The sequence below is a fragment of the Larus michahellis genome, chromosome 2 (assembly GCF_964199755.1).
Source record: "Larus michahellis chromosome 2, bLarMic1.1, whole genome shotgun sequence".
Lineage (NCBI taxonomy): Eukaryota > Metazoa > Chordata > Aves > Charadriiformes > Laridae > Larus > Larus michahellis.
The window spans coordinates 44,100,733-44,116,162 of record NC_133897.1 but is presented as its reverse complement, the minus strand read 5'-3'; the positions used below and the strand labels follow the sequence as shown (position 1 = coordinate 44,116,162).

Genomic DNA, 15,430 nt, shown 5'->3' with positions numbered 1-15,430 from the left:
ATTGTGTGGGAAGAATATGATCATCTAAAGAGCCTTATGGGAAAAGAGATTTGGTGTCCCATATTGCACAATTTACCTCAGCTACCTGGAACCCAGGACATATATGAATAACTTTGGTGTTTATTTGCTATCTTTCTTTTGTGCATGTGAAAAATTTTTACAGAAGTTGACTAACCTTTAATATTCTTCCTTGGCTGAGTAACGGGTTAAAGGTTAAACGCGGGACATTAGGCTAAGTAGTGCTATAATAAAGGGTGCTGATTGTTTCGATGATCTGAAGGCCTGCATGGGTGAGGTTAAAATATTACACTGAGAGCCTATATAGATAACAAGCAACAAGTGCAGATGTGAAATGTGTGAGACCACAGCATTGGAAAGAAGTTCTTGGAAGCTTTTCTTGGAAGAGCCTGCTACTACTGCAGGCATTTACATGCTAAAATCCTTGATGACTGCGTCAAGGTCTATCTTAAACTAGTAGTTCCTTGCTTTCTCAAGGTTGCCCTAGACCTGTCTTAAAAGGGTTCCCTAGAACTTCATCCTTCTGGTGTCTAGAAACTTTTTCCAGCCTACATTGTGCCAATGTTGTCTTTTAAATTAAACAACTGTTCTTTTCTTTGTCCTAGGGAAGAAGTAAATATGATGGCTACCATAGAGCTAAACAATGTGAAGGTGGAATGTCAGGAAGGTGCCTCTTCTTGTAGTAAGCTGGCCATGGTGATGCTGAGTTGGTGCCCTGATCCAGTAAGCGCTAAACATATGATTAAGTCTGAGGATGGATTTCACTGCTTTTCTATATGGGGGTCTGAAATGTCTTACATTTTAGATATTGCACACAAACTGGATGAGGGAAGAAATACAAATTTGTGTTAAAAATCAGCTGCATATATTTTCATATGTTTAGAAATTTAACTGAAAATTTTCTTTGAAGTCTGCCACTGCTACTGTGGATTGCCAAATTCCTTATTTTTGTTAGTGTACTTGGACAAGGTAGGTACTGTGTATGAGTAAAGCTGGTACTAAAGAGGGATAAATAGCAATAGATGGACACACAATCATGACATTTGGTAGTTTGTTAGAGACCTTTCATACTATCTGACCATGCCTTCTAAAATGGCCAGGTTCTACACACTGAAGCTAGTAAATCTTTTCCTTTTGTCAGAAGTCTGTACTGATTTCAGTATTGTGACATACCAGAAGATGATTTTTCTTTTCTTTTTTTTAAAGACAAACCGAAACATTTTCCTGGACTAAAAACTTTTTGAACTAACAGCTCAAACACATTTCTGTTTTAAATGTGTATTTTTCTTTATTTGGAAGAAAAAAGAAACATGAAGACAGCTGATCTTCTAAAAGACAGGAGAATTGAGGAGAGAAAAAGAAGTGGAAGTGATTTTATTTCCTAAGTAACCTGTCTTGACTTGCTATATACCTTTCAAGTCTTCTTTACTCATCTGAATCTGTACTCATTCAAGCTACTGACTGTAATGATGGTGACATCACTGCTTTGTTTACACTGAAATCTCTTTTGAGGGCATCACAACAGAGGTGGTTTTAGGAGAGGTATTGATTACGCCTCAACTTTGGAATTTGGTAATTTTGGTATACCTCAAACATGCTGCACTTGTCCTCTAGTCTGCTTTTTTTTCTTAGCTTTAGATTGTGAACTCCTCAGGCCTGTGATTATTTCTTCATAAGCATTTAAAAACCACACAGGACAATAAATCTTCTGGAAAGAAACAAGAATAACTTTGATGTCTGGCCATATTAATATACAATAAATATTTAGTCACAAATTTGCATTTAATATTGCACCCACAAACTGTGAGGAGAGAAGCACTCAACACTTGTAAATCTTAGTTTAGGATCTGCGAGAACGCAGGCTGCTGTTAGTTCTGATTTGACCCTATTCATTTGCCTTATGAGATGGTCTTCATTTACACAATTGCTTCAGTTTGTCTGTTTTTTACAAGACCATTCTTGTTGCATTCAGCACACAAAAAATGATAGCATTCACTTAATGAACAACTTCTCAGTGTTTTATCTTAGTTGTACAGACTTAGGATGTATTTATTACTTTATTATTTACTGCTCTGGGGGTGAAATTTTTGTTTTTGTTTTGTGATTTTACTAGTATTCATCTTTACATGTCTGGTCGTTTTATAAGCATTGACTTTTATGACAGCTTGCACAAGTAAGGGAAGGGGTGTTTATCGTTTTGCAGATGGTTAGCCAATGTCGAGAGCTTCAACTAATCTTCAGTATCCAATTTTACACACTTGCAACTGGTAATTTTTTTAAGTGTTAAGTATTGTGTGATACTCATCTTCAAAATCCAACATCCTCTGGCTTCGTTTGCAAATGTCTCTGGCTTTTTTGCAGTCTGAACCTGGCAAACAGGTATCCAGAATGTAAAGAATGCACAGTTTAGTTGTCCATGCAGGAGAATGTTTCATCATTTAAATTGTGATGTAGACAGTACATTGGCAGAGGTCCTGTTACTCTTCAGTTTTTCTGCTATATTCTGCCTCCTCGCAGAGAACTCTTCTCTCCCTAGACCCTTTTCTTTGTTTTTAAGAGCATGAGGCCAGAACACTCCTTTCTGCTTTTGCAGCTCTAATTTGTGTGTTTCTTTCCTCAACCCTTCCTCTCCCCATTCCCCAGTTTAACATCTGTTACTTACCTTTCTGATCCCCAAGAGATCAGCATCTTTCTCCCCAAGCTTATTACACTTCTTTGCTTGGAGACAGTCTTCTCACCCTACCCAGGTGTTTCTCTTGCCTCTTTCCTTCTGTACGTGTGACTGTTTACGCTAGAATTTGTGTCTCTTTGCCCTTATCCCTTTTGTTTGACTCTTGTTAGTCCGATTTAAATGTTCTTTGTCCTAGTGCAGCTATAGGAACCGGTTTTTGCATATTGCATCCCTTTCCTCCTCACACAGTGATTTCATTCCTTGAATTTCTGTTTGCTTCTGCCAGCATCAGATGCTCTAATGAGAAAGAAGGGACAGTCCCCTTATCTTCTTTCCCCCTTCAGCTCCTTTCTCCTTTCCTCTTTCCATTGGTGGCTCCTCAGTCTAAGACTCTGTCCTAGCCATGGAAATGATTTCTGCTCTTTCTGGTGAGAAAAGGTAAAAAGGACTAAGGAATACTGAATCCTAGCATTTTCTTCCTTCACCGTTCTTAGGGCTCTTCTTAGAGGCACTACTGCTGCCAAAATAATCTCACTTTGTGATTACCTGCACCAGGTACTCCCCACCATTAAAGTTGACTATGTTTTCACTAATGATATTCTGTCAGCCTGTAAGAATAGCCAGCATTAACAGACAAAAACCTTGAGAAAGAGTCCTCTTCGGTAGAGATAATGGCTGTTGCAGTTATCCCATCAAACACCACCTTTTCATCCTGTTCGTGAGGTCTGTGGTAACTTCCTGCCAGAGGTCATACTTGCCAAAGCAGCTGATGACTGGAGTGGATCGGATGCTGGTGACAGGCTGGATGGAAGGTGCTTTTATCATCCCCTAACTTCCTTCCTTTGAGCCTTGTAAGTGCCTGATAGTTGGCAAGAAATTAAACAGCAGGAGAGTAAAGCGTAAACCTGACACTGACGGCTCTGCCTTAAGGAGACAGGCAATTTCCTAATCAGAGATCTGGCTTATCCAACAATTTCTGCCTCTTCCATCCATGTCTAAGTATGAGGGGGAGGAAAGGGAGGAAGAGGAGGGGAGAAAAAGCACCATCAGGCCACTCTTGGTGGACCAGGTACATTATCTTACTGGAAATACTGCTGATGCACTTCAGTGCCACACGAGCCCTACCCATCTCCTTTCATATATCATCTGGTGTCTCAGTGACAATTGCACTGTCATGTATGCACAAAGCCGTCCTGTTTCTATTTCAATGACGGCTTTTGGAAAAGGTAGGTTTTGAACTTTATGAAGTTCTGGTCAACTTGATGTGAACAGAGGCATCAAGTTCTTTTCACTCGGGCAGCATGGCATGGGGAAGCTAGGTTGGCCTTTTCTGCTATAGTTATACATACGGTGACCAGATGGAATGCAGTGAGCAAACAAGTTTTTCAGCTCAGCAAATGACTGGGTGTTCACCTGGAGATACTGTTCTCAGCATAGTGTGCCAAAGGAAGTACGATGAATGAATGCTGGGCCCTACTGCACCTTGGTTTGTCTGTTGGGTATTCTCTGATGCCAGGGGAATGCTAGAGCATCTCACCAGAGATCCCTCTTCAGAGATCAAAAGGGTAATGGAAAAGGAACATCCTTTAATGCCAAAACCTAACCGACATTCATGTCAGTAGGCTCCTTTTTGATGGACTAAACATTCTTCTCACTCTAGCTGAGTTTTTAGAAACACTCTGAGGAACCTCACCAAATACTGTAGTTTACTGAACATTACAGGAAGTCCTTACTTTAGATATTACTGTTCTCTGGACTGCATCCCCATAGAATGGAGAAGTTCTGTGCTCATGAAGATGGGTTCTGTTCATCCCAGTATCAAAGGAGGACCTCTGTGATCTGCCTCCCAAGACACCTATTTAGCACTAATTATTTACGACCTGAAGTTACAATCTGTCCCAGTTACTACCCATGCTGTCTACTGCAAGATAATTTTCAATGGTTTATCTGAGTTGAAACTCTGCCAGTACTGTTCCTGGAAGAGGAAAGGACAGAACAGGTCACAGTTACACTGCAGGTATATCAAGGCATTTTATATCAAGGTTATTATTTTTGTGGTGCTTGTGCACAGTGTTTTATTTCTGTCTGTTATCCGCTCAAACTCAGCTGAGACCTGATCCAGCTCATCATCTTTGATTTAAGAGTGTGTTAAGGTTTCTCCCTCTTCAATCTGTTCCACACAGCTTGCCTTACTTTACCTCCTCAGTACAACTAGGCAGGTGTAGCTTACACTAATGATACCTTCCTCAAAGTACAGGTTATAGTGACCTGGTGTAGACCCGTGCCAAGTCATTTGTTTGAAAACTTCCTCCAAGCTGTATGGATCAGGAGCTCTGACCTTATGGCCAGGATTGCATCTGTGCCCAGTGCCATCCAACAGTGTGTGCACCTGCTGTTCCTTCCAGGACATCTGCTCCTGTTCAGAGAAATGGTGAACTATTTTCATCTGCAGACTGATCCGTCTCTGCCAGTGCCTTTCCTGAAAAGCATAGAGAGGACTACTGGTCACCAACCAGCTCTTCTTGCCCATGCTCAGGCAAAGGTTCAGAGCCTTTTGCTAGCCTGTGGCCAGCCTCCAAAGCAGGCGGATCTCGAAAGCGGTGCTAAGCCTCCTGCTGGTAGGCGGCAGGAGAGGCCTGGTTTGCCTCTACAGCCGGGTTTACATTTTTGTCTGCGGGCTCTGCAGAGCCTCCTTTTATAGTGTTCGTAGCCCTGCACGGTGTTTGCTGATGCGTGCATTCCTTTCACTTGCTGCTTCTAAAGCTACTGATAAAAGCAGTAACTCTCTTATCTCCATTTGAGAGGGCTTGTTTGAGACCCAGTTTAATTCTGATCCCCTTGCCTTGGTCTGTCTTGACCGTGTTTATATCTGTGTCAGTCAGCCTGCCTTCTCTTTTACTCTGCATCCCCTCTGATCCCAGTCTCCTTGGGAAATCTCTGTGCCTCTCTTCAAGTGAGCCTTCCAAACTTTGTCACTTTCAGAAGACAAGCTGTGACTGGGCCTGCAGTGTAGTCACCAGTATTTTCTTCCTGACACTTCTGAGACATTCAGCATTCACATGCTGTATGTAACAAAAAAGCACTACGCCCAAAGCATCCCGAAAGCGGTCCAGGGACGTGTTGTGGAGCTGTGTGCCATCTCTGCCCCATGGGTGCATGTCAACTCCTTGCCTTTATGGTGTTAGAGCTTTGTTGACAACTCAGTCCAGGAGTCCTGGGCGAATAAAGGCTGTCTTCTAGTTGAGCCAGGCAGGCTTTCAGAGTGGAAAAAGGGGCCATAGCATAAAAATCCCCCCACACACTGTTGTGGGTGCAGTTAGAAGCCCCAGGGTGCCGTGAGCATGTTATCAAGCATAGGAAGCATCACGGGATGGTTCATCTGCTGCCCGTGTACATGTTCAGTCCTATCGGTACAAGGTGTTTTGGAATTGTGAATTCCAATTACACCCAAGGAGGGTGTCATCTTCATGGAGGCAGACAAGGCGAAAGTTATCTGCTAGACAAGTGCAAACAGCTGGTTCTTTCTAAAAACTTCTACTGGAGCGAAGCTTTATAGCGGCAGCCAAAAGCACAACCTTGACTCTATCTCCCCCCCAGCCTTTTGAATAAAGGATTGTTGGAATATTTATACAAGGGCAAATAACATTATTTTTGGAAGTGACTGAATTATTTTGGTTACTTTCTAAAAAATCAGCCGGAGGCAGGCACCTGGCATGGAAAATTTCAGCCTGCGCGGTAAAAGCTTGGCAGAAGTTACCGGCAAGGGCTGCTGTGCGGGGCGAGCGTCAAATAGCCGTAGTGAGCTGCTGCGCTACTGCTCGCCGTCTGCCGGCACCGGCACCTCACCGCTCCCGCCAGCCCGGGCCTTGAACCTTTCCGTCGCCGCCCGGGCGGCCTCCGCCGGGCAGCCGGCGGTTGAGGTGAGGCAGGAGCCGCCCCGATAACGGGCAGCCTCCGCCGGGCAGCCGGCGGCTGAGGCGAGATAGGGGCCGCCCCCCGCCCTGGTAACGGGCAGCCGGCGACTGAGGAGAGTCAGGGGCCGCCCGCCCGCCGCGGTAACGGGCGGCTGAGGCGAGGCAGGGGCCGCCACGCGGCTCCGCGTGGGACGGCGCTGCCCGGACCCCCCCTGCCTCGCGTGCACCGCCCCGGGGCGGGCGGGGGCGTCGACGCGCCGGGCGCTGCGCTGCCTCCCCATTGGCTGCCGGCGCTGCCGGTCGAGCGCGGGGCGGGCGGGCGCGGGGGGGGGAGCGGGCGCGCCGAGTCGATCTGGGCTCAGCCCCCCGGCGCGGCGGAGCAGTCGCGGGCGGCCCGTCTTGAGGGCACCGGTGCTGTCCGCCCTCCCTCCGCCAGGCAGTCAGCCCGCCCCGGGCTCCTCCAGCCTGCCCTTCTGCGTCTCGTTCCGCTTCCCTCCATTTCTCCCGGGCGATCTCGGCGGGGTCCGCGATGGAAGAGGAGCGGGCGGGCGAGCAGATGAGACCGTTGCTCACCACGGTAACGCGGGGGTGGGTGTGGAGCGGAGGGGGGGGCGCACAAAGGGCCGCGGTGGGGTAGCGCCTCCCGCGTCGTGCGCGAGGCCATCCCGTTCCGCTTTTGTCGTGGGCGGAGGGGGAGACGGGGACCCTCGGACCCTCCTCTGTCTTCCCCAACCCCTCGGCGGCGGCAGGAGGCGGAAGCGGCGCCGCCGGTACCGGAGCCCCCGGGGCTCCCCCGGCCCCCCTCTCGCCGCGGGGGCGGGAGGGCGTAGGTGTGCCCGCGTGCCGGCCTCGTGCGCGCCGCCGTTACCCCCGCCCGCCCCCGCGAGGGGCCGGAGCCTTTGTTCCGCCGCCGGCTTCGGGCGCCGCTGCGGCGTGCGGTCGGCGGCCGCTCTGTCCCCGTCGTCCCCCGTCCACCCCCCCCCCAGCTTCCTTTGTGAGATCCCCGCGGGGCTTGTGCCCGGCGGCGGTGGGCGGCGCGGCAGCCGCCCCCGGCCTCGCCTTTCTCTCCCTGCCCTCCCCCCCCGCCCCGGCCCCGCTGGCTGACGAGTTCCTGGGCGAGGGAGAAGTGCGCACACATGGCAAGCAGCGAGCTTCCCCTTGTCCTCATGTTGCACGGCCGCCCAGGCGGGTCAGGTGGTGGATACGGTTCCCCGGCGGATTTCTGCTCTGGGGGGACGGGGGTGTTGGTCGTGTGGGGGGGAGATGGATAAAACTACGGAGCTCGGGTTTGTTTCCTTCCCCGGCCGGTGGCTAAGTAAAACAGACATGTGTTGCCTTACTTCCTGTGCTACTGAAAAATACATGTGGTTCCACAGTTGTAATTTCCCCTCCCTTCAGATGACTCAAAGTCTGGATTTTGTTAATGAGCCTTTGAGCCCTTGCTCGGATACTCGCCTTCGAGGCCTTTTCCAAAGAGGTGTCGCACAGCCACCTGTTTTCATTGCCTGCAGAGGAGGGATGTGTAGTTTGTGACACAAAGGATGCTGTGAGGGACAGAGAAATAACACTGAAAACGTGTGAGTTTTCATCATCTTTCTGCTACTCTTCAAGGAGAGACTTGAGTCACATTTGATAAAATTGGCAGTCTAATGAAGTGCTACCTTCCTGTGACATCAGTATGTTTAGTATGTCTTTCCTCTGTTATAACAGGAGAGTTGATAACTTAGTGGTTCAAAGGTCCATGAATTTTGCAAATTCCTTGTATTGTTACAGTCTTTGTATATTGGCTTCAGAAATTAATGTATGTGCTCACCTCTAAAGGTTTTGTTTTGTCCAGACTGCTGCGCCACCTTCTTGTCTCTGCCCCAAAAAGGCATATTCCTAATTTGTGTTAGCTTTTCCAGTTAAATTCTTGGTAAGGGCAGACTGCTTGATAGGTTTAATTCGTGTTAAAACTGCCTTCCCTCTCTGTAGGAGGTATCAGCTGGCAAGAGAATACTCCCATCTAGTAAAGAGATGCTAGGCTGTAAGGAGCAAGTTGCAAAAGCTTTGGGCTTCAAGTGTAAGATGTTAATCATTACCCTCAGGTGATTCCAGATTAAAAGAGGATTACAGACTTCATGAAAGTCAAGGTGCCCCGAGCTTGTCTTTGTCAGGCCTGCCGGGCAGGAGTCATTTAGCTTCTATTATAACAGAAAATAACTAGGGGCTTTTGGGACAGACCCGTAAGCTGCTGTACTACTGTGTGGTTGTTTTTGATGTAGGTGCTTTGAACAGAGGTGCTCAGTGGAGTGGTCCAAGTTGGTTTCCTTGCGGAGTCAGGAGGAGCCTGACCTTGGTGCCAGAGTGTATTCAGGAGGTGACTGCAGCTGTGACAAACCTGAAATAGTTAGAAAAGTGAGAGAGCAGAAAGCTTGGTAAGAACTAGAAAAAAAGGAATTTCTAGGGAAAACACATCCAAGTAAATGGCTTAAAGAAAAGACAGGACATGCTGATCTTTGGGCAATTACATAGTATAGCAGTGTTGGATTTGTTGGGGGTTTTGTATGCAAGAGGTATAATGTTATATACATGAAAGCTACTTAATCCAAAATATGAGTATTTTTGACAATATAGTTTGACTTAATTTTTCTAATCCTGTGCGTCTGGTAGTACAGACCACCTTCCTGCTAGTAGAGCTTGCTGAAACTGCTTACGCATTTATAGCTTTTTCAGAAATAAACGGTGAAAGGTGAAGTAAGGTGAAAGGACTTTGTATAAAGTGTGAATCAAATCTGAGAACTTAAGTGCTGCGGTTTAAAAATACAGAAGCACGATCAAATAAAGAACTCCCTAACACTTCCTTTTTTTCCTCCAGTGTTGGTAAATTAGGTGGTTCTGTGTTTATGTAGTGTTAGATATGTAATGAGTAAGCTCTGGTGGTGCTTGTATGGAGGACCACCTCTGTCAGTCACCCACCCTGCTCCCCTCCGTGGATTTATTTTATAAAAAATATAAAATACCTTTAATCTTGCTTGTTTTGTATTTTAGGTCCAGTCTTAAAGAAGTGAATGATCAAGGATTTAGGGCATTGGTATTTTGAGGGGACTGCTTGGTGTCAATGTGTACATGAAAGTCAAAAGAGGGAGGTGAAACAAATGCCCGATAGAGCTACTACAGAGAGCAACCGACCATCAGAACATCTGTGACAAGTGGAGAATACAGGAGGAAAAAGATACATAACTGCATAAATCCATGGTTCTTTCATACCTTACAGACAGTAAGCTGTTCTGCCCCTCAGAAAAGATGTGTTATTATTGGTAAAGGTTCACTGAAGGGCAACAAGATGTGAATTGGTTCCTGGATGAGAAATTATTGAACAGGCTAGGACTTGTCAGCCTGGTAGAGGTGATGGGAGAATGATGCGGTAGGGCTCTATAAAACTCGTGTGGAGGGAGCAGGTGAAGGTGGAAGAGGAGGCACATAGTCAAATCAGAGTTAGGCACTAGGTTCACAATAAGCAGAACTTCACTTGGTGTAGGAAATTCACAGGTATGCTTGCTGTACAACGTATACACAAGTTTTTGTGAACTTAAGGGGAGGCTGGACAAACATCGGAAAACAGATACATTGAAGTTGGTAAATGAATGAGCAATAGCCTCAGGAAGTCTGAGTTGAAAATAGCTGGAGGTTGTGAGAGTGTAAGGAGGAGTTGTACACTTGTCTTGTTTTTCCTCTTCCCTCAACAGCTACTTACAGTAATTCTTTTTTGGTTTGTTTAAATAGGAGTGGAGTGTGTTAGTATGTTGCTTTCTATACAGTGGTTAGTTTGACAGTTACAGTGATGGTATTAAAATGCTTTATACTGCATACCAGTGATCTCGGTTGTAGCTTCTATCTAGCTTTTGTCATTATGGTGTTCATTACTGGATAGTTTGGTGCGTTTCTTTGCAACAGCTGTAAGTAGCATTTAAAGGAATGCAGCTCTGTCTCTAGGTATTTTGCAGGTAATATTTTCAAAATACTTTGTTATCTTAAAAAACCAAAAAATAGATCAAACCTTTTTTCTTTATTCTTTGGTACTACTTCATGTATATCGTAAAACTTTCACAAGGTCTTAGCCCACGCAGTATGGCTAAGTAAGGGGTTTGTGTTTCTTTGTGTCGTCTTTTTCCTTCAACAAAACAAATCTGTTTTTATCACTATTCGACTGTAGATGATGATAGAACTGAAAGTGGCTCTTGTTGGGGACGGGCATATTTCCAGGCTTCTCCTTCTGGCTTTCCTAATCAAAGCATTAAAGTAATGTGGTCTGCCATATCTCACTGAAGAGGCATTAGTGTCCCTGTGCTTTTTCTGAAGTGGCTACATGGTTGGCTTCTGCTTTTATTTTTTAACAGCTGTGCATGCACATTATCAGGTGAGTTTTAGACTTTCCTGTTCAACAGTGGCTGTGTTTCAATGACAGCTTTGGGCTTTCACTTCAGGCTTAATTTGAGGACTCTTTCAGGTACACCCCACTTCACCAACACACATCACTGCCTTAAACGGGGTCAGTCCCTTCCTTTATACTGATGCATCTTCTTAATGCAAGAGCGTAGCGTCTGGTACTCCAGCTTCTCAAATCCATAACAAAACCCATGAAGGCTTGTAGGAGTATAGGGTAACAGACGTCAGAACCACTTGAAATAAAAAAAAATACACAAATTGATGAGACGTATCCTATCAGAATCTGCTGGTAGTTACAACTTCAACAGTGTAATAATCAAAATACAAAGTGCTTTTTCTTCTCAAGAAAAATCTGAAATACAACTTAATTTTCATGAATGGATTTCAGGGGAGAACCAGGTATTTGGTGGTGGCTAGAATGCAATATATGGTTTCCGAACTAAGCTTTGGTCCAGTTATTGCATTTCAGATAGTTTGGTAACTTTGCCTAGCTATGCAGTACTTCTCTTAGGTGGTTATTGAAACAGTTCCTTTTAAAATATGTTCTAAGTCTTGATTTACCTTGGTGCTACTTTATATGTAAGGATGTAAGGAGCATTAGTATAGTAAAACAAAGTTCTAGAGATCTGACTACTTTATATCTTTCCACGTATCACGGATGATGTGCTGTTTTAGAAATTAAGTAGTGGAAAGTGTTCTATTGTGTGATTATTTGCCTTCTTATTTGAGATGTGGCTTTTGTGATGGTAAGTCAAATACAAGTCTCTGAAGAATGTTACGCTGGTACATACAAATTTTTTTCGTATTAACATAGTAAGCTTGAACTGCTGTTTTCCCTTTATGGCTGGACAAGGGTAACTGAGGGTATGTTTATACTGTGTAACTGAGGACTGTGCAGGAAACTCTCCTCCCCCATGAGTTCATGGCATCTGGCTGAACACATGCTCTCCGCAAGTTACAGCAATACAGTTAGACTTGTGTCAGTGCCCTGACTAAATAGCCCTGGTGGGAGAGAATTTTAACTAGCTTGACAACCTTGCAAACTTGAATCTATGACTTTTGAGAGACGAGACAAGCTGCTTTTCTGTATTGTGCTGTTTGGGCAGGGTGTGTACCTTGTACAACTTGCACCATGCAGTGGGCTATGAGCAGTGCATCTGATCACCTCTGGGTTAAAGTGCTGTAAGCTGCTGTTAAGTGTATCTTTTTGAATTCTTAAAAAGTTTCTATGGCTGTCAAAAACTTCATGTGTTACTTGAGAACTTTCATTAGGCTTCTTTGAGCAGTTTAATTTGCTGTCCAAAATAAGCTGTAGGGTGTACTAAGTTGAGCAGTTTTTGCCTTATATCCATGTGATTGATCTGCTCCTGTAGGTGACCTTTGACATGTCACTGTGATTGTTGTTGGCTTTTGAATATTGATATCCTTTACACAAGGATATCTGTTACACAAGATCTTCAGTGGCCGTGAAGTACTACTTAGTAAATAGAACTGCTGTATAACTAGTGATTGATAAAATACAGAGTATAACTTTGAATGTACTTGAACTTAGCTAGAGAAGATCTCAAAAGAATGCTCTCATGCTTTTAGTATAGCATATTCTGGAATGATAAAGTTTAGGGGCATTTCAGATTCTTTGCTAAAATTAAGGTTGTTGTTAAGTTCATGTAATTAAGTTCATGTTTTGAAATGGTGATAAGAACAGTGAGATTCAAATGAGGTTTTTGTAAATAAGCAGATGGAGAAAAGCACCACAATCCTGTAGATCAGTAAATGTCTGAATGTGAAAATGAGGCTCTCTGTTCTTATACAGATGATCTTACAATGTTTTTAAATATGTATTTCTAAATTTACACTTGTACATTTAGCAATAGGTGAAAAAATTTACGATGTTATTTTTAAAAAAGCGCAACATTTGCATTTAAAAAATCAGTCCTGACATTGTAGAAGCTTCTTTTTGTGTTACTGAGAATAAACATCAATTATGCAAGCATCCCAAACCTACCTTGCCAGCATATCTCAATGGTTATTAGAAGGGATTATCTGTGTAAGAGTCTCTGTTAGTTTGTGCTGGGCACCCCCCGAGTTCCTTGTTTCACTGGGAGTTAAATTTGCTGCAGTAGGGAGAGCATGTCGTGACAAAGGAAATGTGTATTTTAACCAGTAGATGGAGCCATTTTAGTTACATATCAGCCATGCCTATTTATGTAAGTTTTTGGAAAACTTTATTTCTTAAGTCTTTTCAGTTACTTTGTCTTTGGAGTATGGCTCATAGTTATTTTACTATTTCTTTATCTACAGAGAAGACTAAGTGTTTTATTCTTCCAATAACAGTGCCAGGATTGTACAACAGGAAGGCTGTTTCATTTTCATAAAAGCGCCAAAAAGAATGAATGCTTGTGCTTTATGGGAATTACAGTTATCTCTGTAAATTGTCCACTGTTACGTAAGTAGAGCTCTACAGGCAACACAAGGCATAAAAAAGGCTAGATTAATGTTTCAGAATATTGATCCATAGTGTTGTATCTGACAGTCTGAATGCTCTTGTAACTTCCACCGAGGAAAGGCTGTTAGCTTGAACTGAGATTTTTGTTTTTCCTACTCCAGTGCCTTAAACTAAATTGACTCAAAGCTATGTAATGGAATGGTTGTCCTATTTGGGTATACTGGCACAAGTTGTCTTATTTCGGCAATGCTGGAGTGCTTCATAACCTTGAAACACCCCAGGCTTATTAATTCTGTCAAGTCCCATTTTAGCAGAAGTATTTGCAATGCTGTACTTGTATCATCTTGTATCCTCCTTCAGCATCCACTTTTCTAAAAGGAATATTTGTGCTTTTCTTAGTTTGACTCTTTGCCCCTGCATTTATACTTAGTAATGTACCTGATAGATCTTCCCTTTCCCCCACTCTTTCAAGTTTTCAGCACTGAAGGTGATTTTTGGTGAACACAGTGTGAACTTGAAGAGTGGGACCGTATTCAAATCTTCATTTTGAACTCTCTCAATATATGGTATTTTGTGAGGTATAGGTGTATCGTCTTCCCCAGATTCCTGGTGTGACAGACTTTGAGGTTTCTTGTGGCTCAGTGTTGTTGTGTGGGGTTTTTTTGGCTTGGTTTTTTTTTGGTGTGTACTCAATCTCTCATAACTCAATCTCATTGGAAGCTTAAATTTTCTACAAATGGTGTAGAACGAGTATTGGTCTTTTTCATAGGAGGTAGTTGTGCTGGAAGGCATCTGGACTTGTCTTGTTGGTAGTATGGCTAAGGCAGTATCCTGAAATACCAAAATATTTTTAAACTTAAAAACAGACTTGAAGTTTTTTTTAAGTAAAAGAGAGTCTTCAGTAGAAGTTTCCAGATTGGGTACCTGTTGTCAAACCACTGCCCCAGTTTAACAGAATTTCTGGAGGCTACCTCCAAACAAACTGGAGTGTCCTGTGGATGAGGCATGTGGTCAGAGGCTGCAGAGAGAAAAGGGGAATTGCTTACAGAGCAGCGTCCCCTGTCCCCCCACTGTCTGATGTACGCTGGGATTCTGATTTTGACCTGCTACTCCACCCTCTGCTACTGTTCCTTCTACAGAACAGCTCTACTACTGAGGATCTGTCAGCCGAGGTCTGCTTTCAGGTGGGGACAACTGAGGACTCACATGAAAACTTGACTATTTTTTTTGGTTATTATCTTTTCACTGTGGGGACGTGTGTGTATTAAGAGTGTGTATGTGGACAGCACGTCTTGAAAAACTATGCTTCCCTAAAGTGTAAAGTGAAGATTCCACACACCCCCCTCACCTGCTCATTGTTGCGCTAGGCTGATTCCTCTGCGTTTTCCATGACTAATGTCTACTAAGTATGTGCTGGCTATGTCTTGACTGGGATCTATTTTGGGATGAAGAAAATGACAGCTAAGTGATTGTAAATACCTAGGTTATGGCAAGCGTAATAATATCAATTATTCCTTGCTAGAAAAAAACTAAGAATTTTTTTCAATGAAAAGTGCCACTTCTGAACACCATGGCGGTTTCACTAACAGAATATAAAGAAGACTAGAGAATCTCTAATCAGACTGTCTTTTTGTATATCTTTGTTAAAAAGAACAGAAAGAGGTTAAAGCAAGCATGTTCGTAGAGGTGTTGTAATAGCATCTCGTTTGGTGTCCATTTCTGGAATGTGATTGTTTCTCAGTGCAAAAATTCTGTTGTCGTGTCAAGAGACTCAGGCTGCTGTGTTCTAGATCTCAAAAGTCAAGCTAAACGGAAGCATGTGTGATTTTTTTTCTTTTAGACAGGGTTATGAGTAGGCTAGTACAGCTAGTTAATCACGTTTATTGCTAACTGATCAGACTTTAAGTTCACAATTAGAAGCTCTAATTCTTCAGATTTTCTCTTACATTTGTA

General features: G+C 43.9%; 1 protein-coding gene across 4 annotated transcripts in view; it reads left to right on the top strand.

Annotated features, from left to right (window-relative positions):
- The first annotated feature begins 691 nt into the window (after positions 1 to 691).
- Positions 692 to 15,430, top strand: part of SLC4A7 (solute carrier family 4 member 7) — a 103,822-nt gene continuing 89,083 nt past the window's right edge. For 3 of the 4 annotated variants that reach the window (XM_074575078.1, XM_074575079.1, XM_074575074.1), the window contains exon 1: positions 6,910 to 7,180. In XM_074575078.1, coding sequence (XP_074431179.1) covers positions 7,133 to 7,180 — 48 coding nt within the window. In that variant the 5' untranslated portion in view covers positions 6,910 to 7,132. Of the gene's footprint in view, positions 742 to 6,909; positions 7,181 to 15,430 lie in introns of those variants that run through there. The other variant, XM_074575077.1, reaches the window with a different exon arrangement.